The following is a 23,144-nucleotide window of genomic DNA, read 5'->3' on the forward strand; positions in this document are numbered from 1 at the left end:
CATCTTTCTTCACTTTGTTAACCAACCTTCTGATTTAAAATTTTTTTGGTTTAAAAAGCTTTGAGTGGTGATAGCTGCACTATAATACGAATGTATTTAATGCCTCTGAACTATATACTTAAAAACGGTTAAAATGGTAAATCTTCAGCTATGTATATTTAACCACAATTTTTAAAAAGTGAGAGAAAGAGAAAAAGGGGGAAATACAAGAGAAAAAGAAGTAGAAAAGATGGATACCCCAAAATAAATAAACCACTCTGAGCACCTGCTGGCAGACAACATTCAAGCACAGCCTGCTGGGAGGCAGGCACAGTTCACTTAAACCACCAGCAAAGCAAGGCTCTGCAGAGAGCACAGGAGGTAGGGCAATCCTGAAACAGTAATATGACCCCCACCATATATTCATACAGAGCTTTGTCTCTAAGATGTGGGGCTACACAAGGATGTCCTCCACACTTCCTAAGACTTGGGTTGCATCCAAATGTCACTGTATTTCTATATCTAGGGCTCCTTGCAGAGAGAAGATAGTTACTTTTCCTTCATACCATGTAGGTCAAGATCCTCTTAAATATGAAATTAAGCTAATGGCAATATCTTGGGATGTGGTTTATGGCAAATCAATGTACCACTACTGTAGAGAGAAAAAAAAAAGGCAAAGATGCTTCAAGGCAAAGAACCATGAAAAATCCAGTGTGCCTCTTTGCTTTGCAGTTCTCTTAAGAGTACTGTTTAGTGTCTAAAGAGCATTTTTTTTCAGAAAATACCTTTGACCATAATTCCAAAGTAATAAAAGTGTGTTCAGTTCAGCTTCTAAATTTATAGCTATAAATGTAAATTATATGACAGTACTTCTTTAATGTATAAATTTGGGGGAAGAGATTTTTCAAAAAGTGACTGAAGCCAAATAAGGAAAATATTTCTCATAGGTATAACAAGCACCACTGAATACAATTTTATTCCAGATTGATCTAGTTTACGTACCATACCTTAAGTGTATTTTTATAGTGAAGACAGTCTACAGCAATGCCTCACCATGATAAATTCTCAACAAGGACTTGCTGAATGAATGAATGAGAAGAACTAAGCCTCAACTGGAGTTTGTTTTGGTAACTGGGAGATGACAACATAAGCTAACATCTAGTTTTTCTACACCTATCATGCATGGCCTTAACTCAATTGCTACTACAACAGGATAAAATCTAGTAACCTTGCAATTCACCATAACAGACACATTAGATTCCCCCTAGGAAGAATAAAGTGGGAAAGAGGAAGGAATATCTTTCTATGCCAAAGGAAATTCTCCAATGATGACATGGGTTAGATCAGATTTTAGGCACACTAAAGGGCCCCATCTCACTTTGCACTCAACTGTCAACTGAAAATTGAGATGAACTATTCTACTTCTATAAAACCAATCTTCCACTTGACTCTTTATCTCGGGCAAGATGGGGTAAGTTCACTTAAACTTGATTTTTCTCATTCCTTTCTGCAGTGTTTCACCTAGCAGTCAAGTGCTACAAAAGAGGAAAGCACAACACAGGCAGCAATTCCTAAAGAAATATGTTATGGGCTGAATTACATCACCCCACAAATTCATATGTTGGAGTTCTAACCTCTCATACCTCAGACTGTTGCCTTATATGCAGATACAATTAGTTACGATGAAGTCATTTTGGGGTAGGGTGGGCCCTTACTTCATTATGACTATTATCCTTATATAAAAAAGATGTGAACAGAGACAGGCACACAGGGAGAAGGTGAAGATTAGAGTTATGCTACTATAAACCAAAGAACTACCAGAAGCTAGAAGAGAGACCTGGGACAGATACCTCCCTAACACCTTCAGAGGAAGCATAGCCCTGCTGATATCTTGATTTTGGACCTCTGGCATCTGGAGCTGTGAGACAATAAATACCTGTTGTTCTAAGACTCCAGTTGGCTGTACTTTGTTACTGCAGCCTCAAGCAAACTAATACAGATGATAAGACCCTAATGTGCACCAACTAGGGTACCCACTTCAGACTGCACCTCAGATCCAGCTTCTTACCCAATGGCTACTGCCACCACATTAGCCCAGGCCCCAGTTTTGAGCTGCAGCCACAGCTGCCTGGTCTCCTGACTTCAGGCTCTACCTCCACCTGCTTCAATTGCCAAACTAACCACAACAGTAACCTTTCAAAGATGCCAACTTCTTTGCATCACTCTCTTGTTAAGAAATCTTTAATCACTCACCACTCCTTATAAGAAAAAAGCCCAGATTCTCCTGCCTCAAATACAGGCCTCTCTCTCCTAAGCTATCTCCAACTGCTAGGCGAGAGTTTCCTAGTGACCCCAGAACATACAACCATTATTCTTGATGCCATGCTTCCTCCACTGTTTGGCATTCTCCCACTTTACCAACCCAAATCTAGACCATCCTGTGAAGACCGCTGCCAAGATCCACTTTTGCCTTGAAACTCTCTCTCTATACTCAAGTCCACAGTGAAGGCCACATCTCTGGCCTCTGCCTTTGCTGCTTGTATCAATCATTCTGTGCTCATCAAAGACTGCCTTGCACAGGTACCTAGCATTTCAAAAGTGTACACTTTGATTCCTCAGCTGAACTATGAGCTCCTTAAGGACAGGATTCATGTTTTACAACTTTGGGGGTATTTCTCAAAGCCAAAGACAATGCCAGACATATTATAGGCAAGTTCTAAATACTTGTTAACTATTAAACATATATTTTAAATTCTTAGAAATGTTTCTTTTGGCTCTCCCTTCAACTGGGGACTTAAAATTGAACAAGTCTACAGATTTCATATAATCCTAATGCTTCCACATATATCCAAATAATTTAAAACTTACAAGGAACAGGAGAAAAGAAGCTCTCCTTAGGACTTTTAGTCCCAAGTTACTTACCATTCTTCATCACTACATTGGACCAGACATTGGCATTCAAGGCTTGAACAATTCGCTTTACTCCTGTAGATTCTGGGAAGTCATCTAATCAGGGAGGGAGAATATATACATATTTACATACACACACACATACATAAACACATATATATACACTTATTCCTAAGTATTCATGAGGGACTGGCTCCAGGACCCCCTTCCCGCTGTGGATACCAAAATCTGCAGATACTCAAGTCCCTTATATAAAATGGCATAGTGTTTGCATATAATCTACCCACATTGTCCCATATACTTTATAGCTTTTTTAAATCTTTATTAGAGTATGACTCTTACAGTATTGTGTCAGTTTCTGCTGCACAACAAAGTGAATCAGCCACATGTATACATATAGCCCCATATCCCGTCCCTCTTGAGCCTCCCTCCCAACCTACCTACCCCACCCCTTTAAGTCTTCACAAAGCATCAAGCTGATCTCCCTGTGCTCTGTAGTAGCTTCCCACTAACCATCTATTTTACATTTGGTAGTGTGTATATGTCAATGCTAACTCTCTCACTATATCCCAGCTTCCTCTCCCCCCAGTGTCCTCAAGTCCATTCTCTACATCTGCATCTCTATTCCCACCTTGCCACTAGATTCATCAGTACCATTTTTCTAGAGTCCATATATATGTGTTAGCATACAGTATTTGTTTTTCTCTTTCTGGCTTACTTCACTCTGTATCACAGACTCTAGGTCCATCCACCTCACTACCAATAGCTCAATTTCATTTCTTTTCATGGCTGAGTAATATTCCATTGTATACATGTGTCACATCTTCTTCTCCATTCATCTGTCGATGGAAATTTAGGTAGCTTCCATGTCCTGGCTATTGTAAATAATGCTGCAACGAACATTGTGGTACATGTATCTTTTTGAATTATGGTTTTCTCCGGGTATATGCCCAGTAGTTTAAACCATCTCTTGACTCTTTAAAATACCTAATACTATGTAAATTTTTTTGGAAATTTATGGAATTTTTTTCTAAATATTTTCAATCTGCTGTTGGTTGAATCCATGAATGCAGAACCCTTGGATACAGAGAGCGGACTGTATGTGTATATATAGCCCACAAGCCACATTTTTAAATAACTGTGGCTTACTTATTTTGCTTATTTAGATGTTATTTCACATTGTAACTTATGTAAAAAGGAAAAAAATTAAGAAAATACAGAGCTTAGAGCTCCTGATAAGAATATTCTAGAAACTGGAGAGCAATCAAGATGGCAGAGGAGTAGGAGGTGGAGCTCACCTCCTTCAACAAATACATAAAAAATATATCTATAAGTTGAATGATCCTCACAGAACATCTACTGAACACTGGCAAAAGACCTCAGACTTCTGAAAGGGCAAAAATATCTCCACATTACTGTGTAGGACAAAAGAAAAGAGAGAGAGAGAAAAGAATCAGGACCTGCACCCCTGGGAGGGAGCTGTGAAAGAGGAAATGTTCCCACACCCTGGAAAGTCCCCTCACCAGTGGAGAGATCAGCCAGGATGGAGGGGGAGCTTCAGAGCCGCAGAAGAGAGTGCAGCAACCAGCTGTAGAAGGAAAAATGGAGGGAGACCTACATAGACAGTCAGTGTGGCCACCTTGCACTCCCCAGCCTGAGACATGCATGCACTGATGTAGGCAGGGGCTGGGTGCTGAAGCTCAGGCTTCGGAGGTCAGACCCATGGAGAGGACTGGGGTTGGCTGTGCGGAGGTAGCCTGAGGAGGCTGGAGTGTGGCACGGCTGCAACCAAGGGTGTAGGTGGAAGAAGCCTGGGCCCGCCACAGAGGTAAGGTGCCATTGTTGGGGGGCACGCAAGAGGAGGGGCAGGACAGCCTCAGAAGCCTCTTTCCCCACGTGTGCAGTATCACATGACAGAACACCTCCTACGTGAGTCCTGGGGCAAGCGTGAACCACCATGGGCACTGAGAGATCCAGGAGCTGGCGCCAACTGCTGCCCCCACCACTGTGGGATTTCAGAGCGCACATGAGCCACTCCCATGGGCCCTGGGAGCAGGCATCAGCTGCCACTGCCATTGCGGGCCCCAGGAGTGCACATGAGCTGCAGCATCTACACCCTGTCTATCAAGGAGATAACAGCCAGTAGATGCAGAGGAAAGATGTGGAAGGCATCCATATGAAAAGCAGTCCTTGCACCAAAAATATTAAACCTACATAAGCTACACAGGGATGCTCCTGCATATAAATACCTTCCAAGATCAAAGCAGATAACTGTCTCTCCTAAACTCACAGAGTAAGGAAAATATACGTGAAATGAAGAAGCAGAGGAATCACTCCCAGTTAAAAGACCAAGAGAATTCCCCTAAAAGAACAAACAATGAAACAGGTCTCTTCAGTGTAACAGACACCCAGTTTAAAAAGGACGTAATGAAAATACTGAAGGAATTAAGAAAGGCTATCAACAGAAATGCAGATTACTGTAAAAAGAAACTAGAAACTATAAGGAGCCAAGAAAAATTAGAAAATTCATTTCCCAAGATTAAAGCTGAGCTAAAGGCAATGAATAGCAAAATGAATAATGCAGAAGAAAGAATAAGTGATCTGGAAGATAGAATAATGAAAATCACCCAATCAGAAAAGCAGATAGCCGAATAAAAAAAAAAGAAAACAATATAAAAGACCCATGGGATAATACAAAGCATGCCACTCTATGCATAACAGGGATTCCAGAAGGAGAAAAGGGGATTAAAAATGTATTTGAAGAAATCATGGCTGAAAATTTACCAAACCTAAAGAAGAAACAGATATTTAGATACAGAAAGCACAGAGGGTCCCAAACAAGATGAACCGAAACAGACCTACGCTAGGACATAATACAATCAAAACTGCAAAAGTTAAACATAAAGAGAGGATTCTACAGGCAGCAAGAGAAAAACAAAGAGTTAATTACTTATGGAACCCCCCATAAGGCTATTAGATGATTTCTCTACAGAAACACTGCAGGCCAGAAGGGAGCAGAAAAACATATTCAAAGTCTTGAAAGGGAAAAATCTGCAACCTAGAATGCTCTACCCAGCAAGATTATCATTTAGAATAGAAGGAGAGAGAAAGAATTTCTCAGAAAAGCAAAAACTAAAAGAATACAGCAATACTGAACCTATCCTAAAAAAAATATTCAAAGGTCTTCTCTAATTAGAAAAGAAGCAAGAAGATAAAAGAGTAAATCATAATTGCATAGTAAATCAATAAGAGTAAATCAATTGTAAAGTTAATCACTTAAGCCAATATACAGATCAAAAAATAAAAATTAAAAAAAAATCAATTTGTGTTCTTATACACAAAGAACAGCAAAAGGATAAACATGAAGATGTAAAAGAGGACATAAATATCATACAATGTGGGAGATGATTCTTTTTTTTAAGAATGCATTTGAGCCTATATGACTATCAGTCTGAAGCAAACAGATACAGGAAGGACTCAACATACTTGAAAAACAGGGTAATCACAAATCAAAAACATACAACAGATTCACAAAAAACAAAAAGAAGAGAACACAACCGTGAAAAAAAAGGAAATAAACTATGAAATGAAAAACACGTAAAAGGGATAAAGAAGAAACACAGAATCAACTGGCAAACAAGGTTTAAAATGGCAATAAATACATATTTATAAATAATTACCTTAAATGTCAACAGACTAAATGCTCCAATCAAAAGACACAGAGTGGCAGACTGGATAAAAAAACAAGAAAGTACAATATGCTGCCTACAAGGTACCCACTTTAGGGCAAAGGACACACACAAACTGAAAGTGAGAGGATGGAAAAAGACATATGCAAAAGGAAATGATAAAAAAGTGAGGGTCACAATACTCATGTCAGACAAAATAGACTTTTAAAACAAAGGCCATAAAGAAAGATAAAGAAGGACACTATATAATGATAAAAGGATCAATAAAAGGAGAGGATTTTACACTCATCAACATAAATGCACCTAATATAGGAACACCCAAATACATAAAACAAATACTAATAGACATAAAGGGAGAAATTGATAGGAATACAATAAAAGTAGGCAACTTTAACACTCCATTCACATTAATGGACAGATCTTCTAGACAGAAATTATCTCAAGCATTTTTTCTGACCACAATGGCATGAAACTAGAAATCAACCACAGAAAAAGAAATAAGGAAAAAAATGATTACATGGAGACTAAACAACATGCTACTAAAAAACCAAAGGGTCAACAAGGAAATAAAAAGAAAATTAAAAAATACCTTGAGACAAATAATGAAAACACAACCAGACAAAATCTATGGGATGCAGCAAAAGCAGTTCTTAGAGGGAAGTTCACAGCAAGATAGGCCTTCCTCAAAAAAACAAGAAAAATCTCAAATAAACAACCTAACGTACCACCTCAAAACTTAAGGTCAGCAGAATGAAGAAAATTATGAAGATCAGAAAGAAAAAAAATAAAACAGATTTTTAAAAAATAGAATAAAAATCAATAGACCAAAGAGCTGGTTCTTTGAAAAGGTAAACAAAACTGATAAACCTCTAAGCAGGCTCACCAAGAAGAAAAGAGAGAGAACCCAAATAAACAAAATAAGAAATGAAAAAGGAGAAATATCAACTGACACTGCAGATGTAGAAAACACCATAAGAGAATACTATGAATAGTTATATGCCAAAAAATTCAACAACCTAGAAGAAATAAGTTTCTAGAAACACACATTCCATCAATATTGAATCAAGGAGAAAGAGACAATTTGAAAAGACCTATCACTAGAAGTGAAATAGAATCTGCAATAAAATAAATAAATAAAAACTCCCTACAAACAAAAGTCCAGGACCAGAAGGCTTCACAGGCAAATTCTACCACACATACACAGAAGAACTTTTACCAATCCTACACAAAGTCTTCCAAAAGACTGAAGAGGAGGGAACACTCCCAAAGACATTCTATGAAGCCACCATCACCCTGATACCAAAACCAGACAAACATACCACCAAAAAAGAAAATTACAGGCTAATATCTTTGAGGAATACAGATGCAAAAATTCTCAACAAAACATTAGCAAACCAAATCCAACAAAATATAAAAAAGATCACATACCATGACCAAGTGGGATTCATCCTAAGTTCACAAGGATGGTTCAATATATGCAAATCAATCAATGTGATATATCACATCATCAAAAGAAAAGACAAAAACCACATGATCATCTCAACAGATGCAGAAAAACCACTTGACAAAAAACTCTGACCAAAGTGGGTATAAAGGGAATGTACCTCAACATAGTAAAAGTTACTTATGACAAACCCACAGCCAATATAATACTCTACAGTGAAAAGCTGAAAGCCTTCTCTCTTAAATCTGGAACAAAGATGCCCACTCTCACCACTTCTATTCAACATAGTACTGGAAGTCCTAGCCACGGCAATCAGATATGAAAAAGAAATAAAAGGTATCCAAATTGGAAGGGAAGCAGTAAAACTGTCACTGTATGCAGGTGACATGATACAATATATAGGAAACCCTAAGGACTCCACACAAAAACTACTAGATATAATAAATGAATTCAGCAAAGTAGCAGGATACAAGGTTAACATTCAGAAATCGGTTGCATTCCTTTACACTAACAATGAAATATCAGAAAGGGAATGTAAAGAAACAGTACCTTTTAAAATTGCACCAAAAAAGAAAAAAGAAAGACAGACAGACAGACAGATAGACCTAGGAATAAACCCAACCAAGAAGGTGAAAGACATACACTGAGAACTATAAAACATTAACAAAGGTAATAAGAGAATTCAAAGCAATGGAAAGGTATCCCATGCTCTTGGAATGGAAAAATTCATACTGTTACCATAGCAATACTACCCAAAGCAATCTACAGATTTAATGCAATTCCTATCAAATTACCCATGACATTTTTCACAGAACCAGAACAAATAATCCAAAATTTTATATGGAAGCATAAAAGACCCAGAATTACTAAAGCAATCCTGAGGGGAAAAAAACAAAGCAGGAGGCATAACTCTCCCAGACTTCAGAAAACACTACAAAGCTACAGTAATCAAAACAGTGTGGTACTGGAACAAAAACAGGCACATGGATCAATGGAACAGAACAGAGAACCAAGAAGTAAACCCACACACCTACGGTCAATTAACCTTTGACAAAGGACGCAAGAATATAAAATGGGAAAAAGACCGTCTCTTCAGCAAGTGATGCTGGGGAAAGCTGGACAGCTGCATGTAAATCAATGAAGTTAGAACACACCCTCACACCATGAATAAAAATAAACTCAAAATAGCTTAAAGAGTTAAACGTAAGACATGACACCATAAAACTCCTAGAAGAGAACATAGGCAAACCATTCTCTGACATAGTTGTACCCGTATTTTCTTAGGTCAGTCTCCCAAGGCAATAGAAATAAAAACAAAATAAACAAATGGAACCTAATCAAATTTACAAGCTTTTGCAAAGAAAAGGAAACCATAAAAAAAAACAACAAAAAGACAACCTACGGAATGGGAGAAAATATTTACAAATGATGTGACAGACAAGGGCTTAATCTCCAAAATATACAAACAGCTCATATAACTCAACAACAAAAAAAACAAACAACCCAAATGAAAATGAGCAAAAGACCTCAATAGATATTTCTCCAAAGAAGACATATAGATGGCCAGGAGGCATATGAAGATGCTCAACATTACTAATTATTACAGAAATGCAAATCAAAACTACAATGAGGTACCACCTCACCAGTCAGAATAAAAAGTCTACAAATAACAATTGCTGGAGAGGATGTGGAGAGAAGGGAACCTTCCTCCACTGTTGATGGGAATGTAAGTTGGTGCAGCCACTATGGAAAACAGCATGGAGGTTCCTCAGAAAACTAAAAATAGAATTACCATATGATCTAGCAATCCCACGCCTGCAATCCACTCCTGGGAATATACCCAGACAAAACTATAACTCAAAAAGATACCTGCACCCCTATGTTCATAGCAGCACTGTTCACAATAGTCAAAACATGGAAAAAACCTAAATGTCCATCAACAGCTAGATGGATGGATAAAGAAGACGTGGTATATATGTAGAATAGAATACTACTCAGCCATAAAAAAAGAACAAAATAATGCCATTTGCAGCAACGTGGATGCAACTAGAGATTATCATACTAAGTGAAGTAAGTCAGAAAGAAAAAGACAAATACCATATATCATCTATATGTGGAATCTAAAATACGGCACAAATGAACCTCTCTACAAAACAGAAACTTATAGCCATAGAAAACATACTTGTGGCTGCCAAGGGGGCATGGGCGTGGGGGAGGGATGGACTGGGAGTTTGAGGTTAGTAGATGCAAACTATTACATATAGAATGAATAAACAACAGGGTCCTACTGTAGAGCATGGGGAACTATATTCGATATCCTGAGATATTTTCCACTATAATGGAAAAGAATATAAAAAAGAATGTATATATGAATGTATATAACTGAATCACTTTGCTGTGCAGCAGATAATCAACTATACTTCCATCACATTTCATCTCTTGTACCAGATTATAAGGTTTTGGTAGGCCAAAACCCATCTTATCTTGGTAGATTCCACACCAGCTATCATAGTTGCACCTGGAAGGAGAAAAGATGAGACGAGGAATGGGGGAAAGGGGAAAAAGAGGGGGAAGAAATAGAAGGTCCAAAGTATAGTAGAAGACAGGTAAGTGCAGAGTTACCCCGGGGGTGTGCTTTCTGGGTCTATTTGTGGTTTCAAATGTCCAAATGGCATACAAATAGTACTGACATGCCCCCAGGGTTCCTGGGAATTCAATCTCAGGTTACTAGGAATTCAAAATAAGAAATACAAAACTTTATTTATGAATATAGATCAAACCCTTTTTTGGCAGCAGAGAAAGGATAAGAGATTGGGGAAATGACTAAGATTTAAGGTAGAAATCTCCACCTTTATCCATAAGAAAAACATTTCAAAAGTCCTAAAATGGGTAGAAAAACCAAATAAATGGATTATTTGATTAATAGACCACATCAATGGATTTTGCACAAATCTTTTCAAAGAGCTAGGGAAAAAATGTGTTTTAAATATCACTTTGATTCTTCTTCCCTGAATTAAAATAATCTCCCATATGTGAATCAAAATGCCATGCTTTCTCCTGACACATTAAATACTTACCATCCTCCTCAGGCAACTCTTCCGGACTAAGTTCTACCAATTCAAAGCCATGTTTGATACACCACTCTTGAGCTTTCTGTCGGTTTACACCTAAAATAACATGCCAAAGATTCTTTATAAGCAAAAAATAAATAAATAAAACATGAATATTGCTGCAATACTCTCCAAAATCTCGAAGTGTTACCTTTAATGTCAATGTTATTCTGAAGGCATCCAAAATATATTAATATAAGGAAAATGATTTCTCAAACCCCAAGTGTCCATTCTTAAAAAATAAAATATAAATACTGCAAGATTCCAAAGAGAAATAGCTGAAAATATTTTTGTAAGGTAATAAAATCACACAGAATACACTGTTCTAAGTTAAGGAAACCAATGTACTGTTTACCAAGGAATGGCAAACATAACGTATGTACCACCTACAATCTCACTGGAGTGCCTTACCATTTTCAGATACTCTATCGCAAACCAAGATCATCACCTCAGGTAACCATGCTTCTGCCAGTGGAAGCCAGGAGGAAACACTATCAAGACCAGATTTCTAGAAAGAGGAAAAACAAACATAAACAAAATGGAAAAAGAGACACTGAGAGAACTCACCGAAAATGCAAGGTTAAAAAAAAAAGAAAGCACAAAATAATTTCTTATTCAAAGTCCATGGAAAACAAAGTCTTACTTGTGTGCTGTCAAAGTAAACCACAAATGCTTGGACAGACTCTGCAATCTCTGCAGTGACGAGAAATTTGTTTGGCACCACACATAAATTGATATCTGCTGAATAGTATTTATTATCAATAGTCCAGGGATAAAACCTCACGGCATCATTGGCAGTCACTTCCACAATAAGATCTTCTGTTCCAAGGATATCTAAATAAATGACACAACATTACCATGGAAAGTGCAAAACCAATAAACATTGGTCAATTTTCTCAGTAAGATACCAAATTAATAAGGTACTTTCGCTGCTTCTCTTTATGCAAGGATTTCAAAGGGCCTCCCATTTGTTAGGGTATTTTCTTCTCTGATCATCTGATTGTGAATGTAATGGTGACATAATTTAATTCAACTAATTGGCTTTTTTCTTTAAGAACATAAAAACTACTGAGACTAGATTAGATAGTAGTAGAGAACAAAACAGTCATCTAACTAAACACCTCGTAAAGAGCAAGCAGAAGAGAAAGAATAACATCTACATTTATTTTGTTGCTTAAGTACTTCATGGAAGCTGAAAGATTGGGAGAATAGTCAAGAATTTGTAACTACTGTGTACCTACTACAAGCTAAAAGGAAGACAGCAGCAAGGATAAACCATTAACAAAACAGTTACACGTGGTCCCTGGGCCAAATGCTGACACGTTAATTCAACTAATGAAATAAAAGAATGGATACTGATAAATGACCCTGTTCCATTTATATTCAGCCTTCTTCAGACTCTTTGCAAGCCAAGTCAAATTCTTGTTGACAAAGACACTTCTGGCAAATTTTAATAGCCAAGCAAATTAAATGATTTAGGAAAGAATCAAATCTTTCAGGAATCTATATGCAACATGGGTATAACTAATGAAATTCTTACAGTAAAAGTCAAGTCAATGATGAACAAATACAGATGCGGTCATGGAACCATTGGAGCATTTTGCTTCCATAATGTCATACAATATTTAGAACGAGAAGAGACATCAGAAATTGTTCTAACCCAAATTCGCATCTCTCACACCTATAACTACAACCTCCATTTTACACAGATGTGGAAAATTAGCTTAGAGAAGTAAAATGACATGCCACTAAGTGGGTAATTATAAGAATATACAGCAAAATGGCCACAAACTACTTTTTAATGCATACTAAGATGAACATATAAAATATTCCTTAAGAAAAAGAACAAAGCAGGAGGCAGAACCCTCCTAGACTTCAGACAATACTACAAAGCTACAGTAATCAAAACAGCATGGTACTGGCACAAAAACAGACGTGGATCAATGAAACAGAATAGAGCCCAGAAATAAACCCACACAACTACAGTCAATTAATCTTTGACAAAGAAGGCCAGAATACACAATGAAGAAAAGACAGTCTCTTCAATAAGTGGTACTGGGAAAGTTGGAGAGTGGCATGCAAATCAATGAAGTTAAAACATACCCTCACACCATACACAAAAATAAACTCAAAATGGCTTAAAGACTATTTAGCTATGACACCATAAAACTCCTAGAAGAGTACATATGCAAAACATTCTCTGACATAAGTTGTACCAAAGTTTTCTTCGGTCAGTCTCCCAAAGCAATAGATATAATAGCAAAAATAAACAAATGGAACCTAATCAAACTTACAAGCTTTTGTAGAGCAAAGGAAACCATAAACAAAACAAAAGATAGCCTATGGACTGGGAGAAAATATTTGAAAATCACGTGACTGACAAGGGCTTAATTTCCAAAATATACAAACAGCTCATACAACTCAACAACAACAACAACAACAACAAAAATCAAAAAAATGGACAGAAGACCTAAGCAGCTATTTCCCCAAAGAAGACATACAGATGGCCAACAGGTATATGAAAAGATACTCAACATCACCAATTATTAGATACTTGACATCACCAATTATTAAAGAAATGCAAATCAAAACTTACAATGAGGTACCACCTCATGCTAGTCAGAATGGCCATCCTTAAAAAGTCTACAAATTACAAATACTGGAGAGGGTGTGGAGGGGGGAACAAACTCTGTTGTGGGGAATGTAAGTTGGTGCAGCGCTGTGGAAAACAGTATGGAGCTCCTCAGAAAACTAAAAATAGAATTACCATATGATCCAGCAATTCCACTCCTTGGCATATATCTGGACAAAACTATAATTTGAAAAGATACATGCACCCCTACGTTCATAGGAGCAGTATTCACAATAGCCAAGACATGGAAACAACCTAAATGTCCATCAACAGTTGAATGGATAAAGAAGACGTGGTACATATATACAACCACTTTTTAAAAAATGAAATAATGCCATTTGCAGTAACATGGATGCAACTAGAGATTATCATACTAAGTGAAGTAAATCAGAAAAAGAAAGACAAATACCATATGATATCACTTACATGTGGAACCTAAAATACAACACAAATGAACAAATCTACGAAACAAAAACAGACTCACAGACAGAGAACAGACTTGTGGTTACCAAGGGGGAAGGGAGTGGGTGAAGGAAGGATTGGGAGTTTGCGATTAGCAGACGCAAACTATTATACTATATAGGATAAACAACAAGGTCCTACTGTATAACACAGGGAACTATATTCAATATTCTGTGATAAACCATAATGGAAAAGAATATGAAAAGGAGTGCGTGTGTGTGTGTATATATAAAACTGAATGACCTTGTTGCACAACAGAAATTAACACATTAGAAATCAACTATGCTTCAATAATGAAAAAATTAAAGAAATATATTCCTCAAACTCACAATTAGCAAGACACAGAAAACTAGAAGTTAAATTTTAAATTCCAGAGCTAGGATTATATATTTGGAATGTTGTTGTAGTTTTTGCTCAACAAAAAGATATGCAGAAATTATTTAGTCTCAAAACTGCTAGAAATAACATGATAATATATAAAGCATATGTGCGCATGTGCCTTTCTTCATTGGTAAACTTTCATCATGTGGTTATTAAGAATTAGTCTGCTGAAAATAAAACCTCTTATTTTAACCTAAAAATTAAAAGTAAAGCTTTGACATAAGGTACATTTTGAAACTAACCTTCTGAAATTTTTCACCAAAACCAGGATTATTACTCTTAAATTAACAAAAGGTCTGTTCCAATATCTGAAAATCTGAGTTAATCTTGTCTCTTTAAGAAATCAGTAGTTCTTTCTGCTTAACTTCTACCTCAAGTTATAGTTTTTTATTAATTATCAATCAATCCCATAGCAGTCAGCTGCAATGTCCCTCAATTGAGCATTATGACAAGCTCAGGTAAGAAATAAGCAGGAAGAACACATAAGTGTTAAAATCAAAGATTCTGCTTTCATGTGAATGTCTCATAGAAAAAAAAGAAAAACCACCTCAGATCAAAGTTTATGTTGCATCCAAAGCTAACGTTTCAAACTTCAAGCAGGTGGCATAGCAATATGCCGATAAAAGCACATATGGAAGAAGGCAAATTGAACCAAGCAGAATAGCAAAAAATGTATAAACTGTTTTTTTTTTTTTTAAGGGTAGGAGGAGCCACCATATGGAATCAGTCCTCATTCATGGATAACTTTTTTAAAATAATGAACTGACTTTTTGTTTAAGGAGGGGAAGCACAAAGAGTACAATAATGCACTCGCTGTTGTTAAGGGGAAAGTAGAAGGAGCACGGGACTAACACTCCTACCAGCACCACAGTCAGTTCTTGATATTTCCTAGACTGGTTGTATTGTTAGAAAATGGAATAAAATGTGGGTTACGCTTTTCTCAAATCAGTGTCTTCAACTAACATGAAAAAATTAAATCAATGAAGATGTCATATATTTACTCACAAACTGCAATTTAGAATACCTGGATTCATTGAGGATGGTTCATTTTAGTAATCAATGTCTAGAATACAAGAAGACAAATCAATGTGTTCCTCAGAGCTCCGAAAATTTCAATTACATACTGTCACTGATTTTCAAGTGAGAAGATATTTACTTAACACATACAAAGAAGTTATTTCTTTCACTTTTCTCTAAATCTAGATGAGACTAGAACCATAAGTTGGGAAAATGAATTTCGCCTTTCAAAGTTTTAGCAGCTGAGTGGTTTTTTATTTCGTTTTGTTTTCATTCTTTGTGCTGCCTAAAACAATTTGATAGCTCAATTTACTTATCAGATTTTTTTAACATTTTATGTCTAATCAGATACTTTCAGAGAGGCTACATATGGGCTTTATTATCCCATCTGTGCCATGTTAGAACTAAAGAGAGAAAAGTGAAGACTGGCTCATTCTAGTTCTTATCAATATCATAATGTAGAGTTTAATTTAAAAAATGTAAATGTCTACACTAAGTATAGCTTTTCTCCCTCATCTTTTATATTTGGTTTCAAATGTTTAACAAGTTTATTCTTTTCCAAATTGAAGCAAAAGTCACTCAAATGCTGGTGCGCACAGCTAAGAGTTTCTGGAGATCAGTCGGTATAATTCACTCACTTCACGGATAAGAAAACTGAGGTCCAGAAAAAAGAAGCCACTTGCCTAATAGGAGCAGAGCCTAAAATGGAATTCAGGTCACCAGCATTCTTTCCTACTCTACTGTGGTACATTACACATTACAATATTTAGCATTTGCGCTAGATCACACTCAAGTGTCTAACAATCACAAGCCAAAACTAACCTACGGGTCTAAATTTCCTCTGCCCTTTCAGGAAAACCAAAAATAATTGCCAGAATGAGGGTACCAAAAGATCTGAGCCTACAGTACAACTACCCTATCACAAAACTGTTACGGGTTTCGGGTGTCAAAAGTGAGTCATAGTGACCTTGTGGGAGTTTTTTGCCAGACAGACTTCCTAGAAAAACCTGCCGTAGTCTCTCTTCTTTGCCCTGCACTAAACTGAATTTTCATGTAGTCAAAATGATGCAAAGCTACAGTCAAGAGCAGCTTCTCCCTCCTCCTGGTGGATGGTGGCCTGCCTCATTCACACTGCTGGCAGCCACCTGGTGGAGCTGTAATACGTCATTTTTTAAGAGAAAAATACTAGGTAATTAATTGCCGGGTCTGTTATTACGAATGGTTTCACAGCTTAAAATAGTCAATTCATAGTGTTTGTAGATGAGAAGTTAAATGTCAACTCAATTCCAGTAGCAAGTACAAACCCTTTCCCCAGCTTTAAGTATAAATCTCCTTCCCTGTGTGAGAAACTGTTACATAGCCATCAATTCTCCAGCAACTCCTACTTACTTCTCACTTCCTTCTGAACTTATTTCCCCTACAGTCCCTCCCACTTGGCAAGTTAGTGACGAGACTGCAGACTTGAAGAAAGCTGTAAGCCAAGGGAAGCATCTCAGGTCAGTGACCCAGCAACTCCTTCTTCTTCTTGCCCCTCTTTGGGACTATTCCCTGTCCTGATATTCTTCCCTCAGAAAAAAGTTAATTTGGAAAGCAATCATTAAAGAAAGGAGGCAAGTAGCTTTCTGTAGGTTCAGAATCAGACTGGGGTTCCAACGCAAATTCCTCAAACAGCACAAATATCCAATTTCATACACATGCATATATAAATATAACCCTTACTTTACCACCTCATCTATCTACCCCAGCCAAAAAAGATCAAATCAGTGCACTCTAAACTCAAGGAACTGATACCGTTTTAGATGATTCATATCTTCTTCAGTCGGAGAATTAAAGACATGTCTGATACCAGCAGAATTAATATGCACTTAATTAATCATGACATTCTTTGTGAAGAGTTGTCCAGTGGTTAAATCATATTTTCTATGCCCTGAGGGAAGTGATAGCTGCCACTTCAAATCAAGATGATCCTTCCAGAAAGCAGTACTCTTCTGAGAATACAGTTGGTTTTATTCTTTCTCATAGACCTGAAACTGCCTTTGCAGCCAGGCATCAAAACGCCCCACCCCTGATACCTGTGTCTTTCATGGTACATACTCCTCTGGGGACCCACAGTTCCTTCCCCTTCCCTTTGTGATGGCAGGACTACTGGCCAGAAAAGGCTGGAAAAGAGAGACAGCACAGACCTAGGGTCAGAGGGACCTGCATTTGAATGCTGGCCCTCAGTGCAAAAGGCAAATTAACCTCTCTGTGTGTCATCTCCTCACTTGCAACAGGGGACAAAAACGCTCTCCAAATGGCTCCCTGAAGATTAAATAAAACGATGCCCAAGAAGCGCAGGCGGGCACCGGGCACAGAGGAGGCCCTCAGTGAAGTTCACGTCCTCCTCCCCAGCTCAGTTTCCCGCATGTGTGACAGCACTCCTAACTCTAAGAGGACAGGTTGCACACACATTGAGGAGGGTTAGCAAGAAACATTACAATTAGGAAATAACCACCTCCCTTAAGCTGCTCTGGCTCCTCCCTTCCCAAAGTATGCCTTCTCAAATTTTTCTTTTCCAGTGTTAAGGCACAGACTGAGACAGAAGAGAAAGCAATTAGGAAAATTATAGGAGGAAGCAGAGTCTGACGTCAGTTGAAAGGGAAAGCAGCCATTATGAAAGAAAAGAGTTGAGCAAAATGTGATTTGGGAAAAAATACAACAGCCAGAGTTTTCATTAACCAGCCAGGAGGAAAGACAAAGAGAGACCTTTAAAAATCATAATGGTTCCATACTGCTGCAACCAGTGACCATTTCACAGCCACAGTTTCATGAGAACGCCACACAAGGTGAGTGCTACTCTGTCAAAAACCCTATAGCAGTTTTTAACCACCCAATTACTCCCCAGATACTAGGAGTAGATCACACTGCTGCAGCGTAAAGTGCCTTTGGAGCCTGTGTGTCATTTAAAGGTTAAAACTGCAAGGTTAGGGCTGGGACTTGACAGAGACAAATGTCAGAAAATTCTTATCTGTGATTCTCTGAGTAATCACCCTGCAGCCTCCTGGTGCACATATATGCAACACGTGTCTGCATGTATATTACAGGTCCATCAGTGGAGCAGTGAGGAGAGGAACTGGGCTGAGTTAAAGCAAAAGACCCCTGCTTTAATAAGAGTACAGCAATTTTGGTTTGCTTACAACACTTAATTACCTCTTCCTCACATACTCCTCTCAGGAAACTCTCTAAATTCACATTTCCACATGCTTTGGGGCTTTCTGTATCACAGTGGAAAAGTTTCAAAAGCTGAAGCAGGGGATATCCAACTCAGCCCTTCTCCCTTTCCTCAAGTTCACTTTCTCCCAACAGCCATCTGGAATTGGTCACCACATCTTCAAGTTAAAATAACTGAGGATGGGGGTGCTGTGGAGGGGAGGATACATGGTCTCTGCTTTCCCTTAGAAGACCAACATGACAGACTGACATGCACAAAAGAACATAAAGAAGCTGGCGGGCAGGGGAGAGAGAATGTGAAGTGCTTTACAAGGGCCAAGGAAGAACCATCAGTCTCTAAGCTTCATGGGCTGCAGGCAAGGACCAGTTTATCAATCCCAGTGGCACAGCTGATGGACAATTCCCACTCATATTTGGGGGAAAGGGGAGGACTTCTGTGAATTCCATTACCATCATTTATTTATTGGAAATCACAGTTCTAGATATACATCTAAAGCAGTGGTTCTTTATAGGGAGGTGATTTTGTCTCCCAGGACACATGTCAACATCTGGAGACATTTTTGGTTGTCACAACTGAGGACATACTACTGGCACCTAGTGGGCAGAGGCCAAGAATACAATGCACGGGACAGCCCCACATAACAGAGAATTACTCAGCCCAAAACGTCAACAGAAACCCTGATCTAAAGCAAAAGAGCTTGTGGAACTGACAACTGTATCCATGAAATAAAATAAAAGCTGTGGAATACAAAGTTGGTTTTACTCTTTTGCACAAAACTGAAACTAGTCTTTCACAGCCAGGGACCATAACCTCCCACCACAGACATAAATGCCTTTCATTTGCATCTGATAAAATCTAGCCCTGATAAAAATCTATCTCAAATGTATTCTTTAATTATTTTAACTATAAAAATTATCTGGCAATTAATCTTAGATGCTTTGAAAATAATTTATAAATGGTGGTTTTCTGAAGAACACATAAGTCTAAACAAGACAATTATGAGATGAAAATAAATTTCATATTCAAGTGGTAATTTTTCATAATCAAATCAGCATCAAGTAATAAAACTTCACAAAAAATGTCAATGTCTGTTCAGGTTGACAACAGAATCTGCAGCGGATGCTAACTTATCCTGAAAGAAGGTAAACATGTCTGAAATGAATTTTCCAAAACAGAATAAATTTAATGAAGAACATTTATTCTGTAGCTCCTGTATGCAAATACTGAAAATAAGCTTGGTCCAATGGAAAACGTAACAAAGCTAACACACCTAATATCCCAATATCCCAAAGGTCCTTCCAGATGGGTTAAAATCATGATTGGACAACACACAAAGAATCATGGAAAAAGAAAACACTGATAAACTGGACTTCATCAAAATTTAAAACTTTTGCATTTCAAAAGATACCATTAAGAAAACCAAAAGATAAGCCACAGAATGGGAGAAAATATTTGCAAATTATGTACGTGATAAGGAACTTGTGTCTACAATATATAAAATACTCTTACAACACATTAATAAGAAGATAAAAAAAATCTTTTTTAATGGGAAAAAGCAAGACATGGAAACAACCCAAGTGCCCATGGATAGACGATTGGCTTAAGAAGATGTAATACACACACACACACACACACACAGGAATATTACTCAGTCATAAAAAAGAATGAAATATTCCCTTCTGCAGCAACATGGATGGACCCAGTGAATATTATACTTAGTGAAGTAAGTCAGACAGAGAAAGACAAATATTATATATCATTTATATATGGAATCTAAAAAATAATACAAATCAATCTATATACAAAACAGAAACAGATTCACAGACAGAGAAAACAAACTTATGGTTACCAAAGAGGGGAAGGAGGGGAGGGACAAATTAGGAGTATGGAATTAGCAGATACAAACTATTATACATAAAATAAAGAAGCAACAAGACAGCACAGGGAATTATATTCAATATCTTATAAAAACCTATAATGGAAAAAAATCTGAAATATATATATACACACACATACATATATATACCTGAATCACTTTGTTGTACACCTAAAACTAACACAATATTGTAATTCAACTATACTTCAACTTTTTTTTTTAATGAGCAAAAGATCTGAATAGGTTTTTCACCAAAGATATATGAATGGACTATATGCACATGAAAAGATTCTCAACATCATTAGTCACTAAGAAAATGCAAATGAAAACCACAATGAGACACTACCTGACACCCACTAGAATGGCTGTAATTAAAAATACAGACAATAACAAGTGTTGTCAAAAATGCGGAGAAATTGAAACCCTCATACATTGCTGACGGGAAAGGTAAAACGGTACAGCCACTCTGAAATTCAAAGTCCAGCAATTTCATAAAATAGTGTACAAGTTTCTTAGAATGCCCATAACAGCATTATTCATAACAGCCAAAAAGTGGAAACAACCAAATGTGTATCAACTGATGAATGGATAAACAAAATGTGGTATAGCCAAGTACACACTACAGCAGGGATGAATCTCAAAAACATCAAGCTAAGTAAAAGAAGCCAGACACAACAGACCACATTTTATATGATTTCTTTTATATAAAATGTACCGAAAAGGCAACTCTACAGAGATGGAAAGTACATCAGTGGTTGCCCAGAGCTGGGGGTGGGAATGAGGAATGACTGCTAATAGGCAGGTTTCCTTCTAGAAAAAAGGTGGATTTTATGGTATTTAAATTACACCCCAATAAAGCTGCTTTAAAAAATCATGGAAGCTGGGAGATAATGTCCTCACTTCATTGACAAGATAGGTGATTGAGGCACAGGTTTTAGATACTGAGAACAATGATGGCACATGTAAAGACAGTTGATAAGTATTTGTGTAATGAAAAGTTAACTTGCTTAAAGTCAGATACCCAGGAAGAGGACAGAACTCAGCATTCAATTCACAAATTTTTCCCCGCAAAAGTCCTGAACAACTCCAGCAGAATTCAGAAAGAACGGCAATTCTCTTATGTCAGCGTAACAGTGCTGTTATTACCAAATGATCGCACATTTTCCTGCTCTGAACATCCTGATTCTGATCCAGGCACGACACTACTTTACCCCACCTCTGTGCAGAACAAGCCTTCAGGTCTGTGTGGAAAATTAAAGCCTAAAAGGGTTACTTGTTACTGAACATAAAATATCACCAAGGCTCTTTAAGAGTTTCACAACTGTCCTCTCTGTCTTAACAAACCTCAGTCTTGCTTCCTGGATTAAGTAACTATCAGGGAGGTGTCTGTGGTATCTGTGTGCACTGGCGCCAACATTAATATAACGTCGTGTCCAGATTTTCATTCTTGCCAGACATATTTAAAACAATTTTCATACTTTAACTTTTAAAAAAATGATTTTATATCATATTTCATTATTTATTGAGTGTCATTATTTGCTGAGGAATTATACAGGGCAAAAGGCAGCAATCTGTTTAAACCAAAGAACCACTGCATATTTTCTGGATGTTTTCACCTTTTACTACACAAAAATAAGCTGTCAGGTGGCCCAGAAATAAAGGCTTGAGTCTAGATACACTCAGAATTCTCCAGGATGATACAATACTCTCAGTATCATAAACAGTTTCCTGCAACATCAGCTAATGCGTAACACTTCCCCACTGCTCTCCACCCTCAGTTTTTGGAATGCCATTTACTGGGAAGACACACACCTTATAATCATTTAACTCTTTAACAACAGCTAAAGGATTAGTCTAACACTTCACACAAATTCTCTACTGGACAGATGAAAAAACAAGCTGGGCACCAACAGAGGCATTTTCATTTATTATTAGCTGTGGCAGTTCATCTACTAAGGCTCCAACTACCGTGAAAGAAAAGGTGTAAACTTATTTCAAGCCATAAAAGTTCTCACTGTGGTAGTAAAATCTTCTACTGTAATATCTCCTATCCCTAAATTCACCTTGACTACACACAGCTCTGGTCACCAGGAAGTTCACCAGATTTCACATATATAAAAGAACTAGAATTGAATTTCCAACTTTTATAAGCTGTAAAACCTTAGAAAATCACAACCTCTTTGAGTTTTTAGGTTTTTTTTGTTTGTTTTGTTTTTTTACAACCTCTTTGAGCTTTAATTTCACATACACACACACACAGAGGCACACAGGAAGATAACATGGATGTGTTTTGTATGTCCCTTTGGGTTTGGAGAGAATGTGAACTTGTATTGAATCTTAAGGTTGATAATTTAACATCCCTCTTTTAATAAAGATAACAATCTTGAGCCTTCTTTTAATGTTATTTGAAAATTTTAAAATATATTAAGTACC

The 23,144-nt window shown here is 37.3% G+C and overlaps 1 protein-coding gene across 3 annotated transcripts in view; it reads right to left on the reverse strand.

The window, feature by feature from the left end:
* The window catches only part of AAGAB (alpha and gamma adaptin binding protein), a 55,066-nt gene that overhangs the window by 26,535 nt on the left and 5,387 nt on the right, over positions 1-23,144 (reverse strand). For all 3 annotated transcript variants that reach the window (XM_057723533.1, XM_057723535.1, XM_057723536.1), the window contains 4 exons: positions 11,776-11,966; positions 11,544-11,640; positions 11,100-11,189; positions 2,902-2,985 (listed from right to left, as the gene is read on the reverse strand). In XM_057723533.1, coding sequence (XP_057579516.1) covers positions 2,902-2,985; positions 11,100-11,189; positions 11,544-11,640; positions 11,776-11,966 — 462 coding nt within the window. The remainder of the gene's footprint in view (positions 1-2,901; positions 2,986-11,099; positions 11,190-11,543; positions 11,641-11,775; positions 11,967-23,144) is intronic.

The sequence above is a fragment of the Hippopotamus amphibius genome, chromosome 2 (genome assembly GCF_030028045.1).
Source record: "Hippopotamus amphibius kiboko isolate mHipAmp2 chromosome 2, mHipAmp2.hap2, whole genome shotgun sequence".
Lineage (NCBI taxonomy): Eukaryota > Metazoa > Chordata > Mammalia > Artiodactyla > Hippopotamidae > Hippopotamus > Hippopotamus amphibius.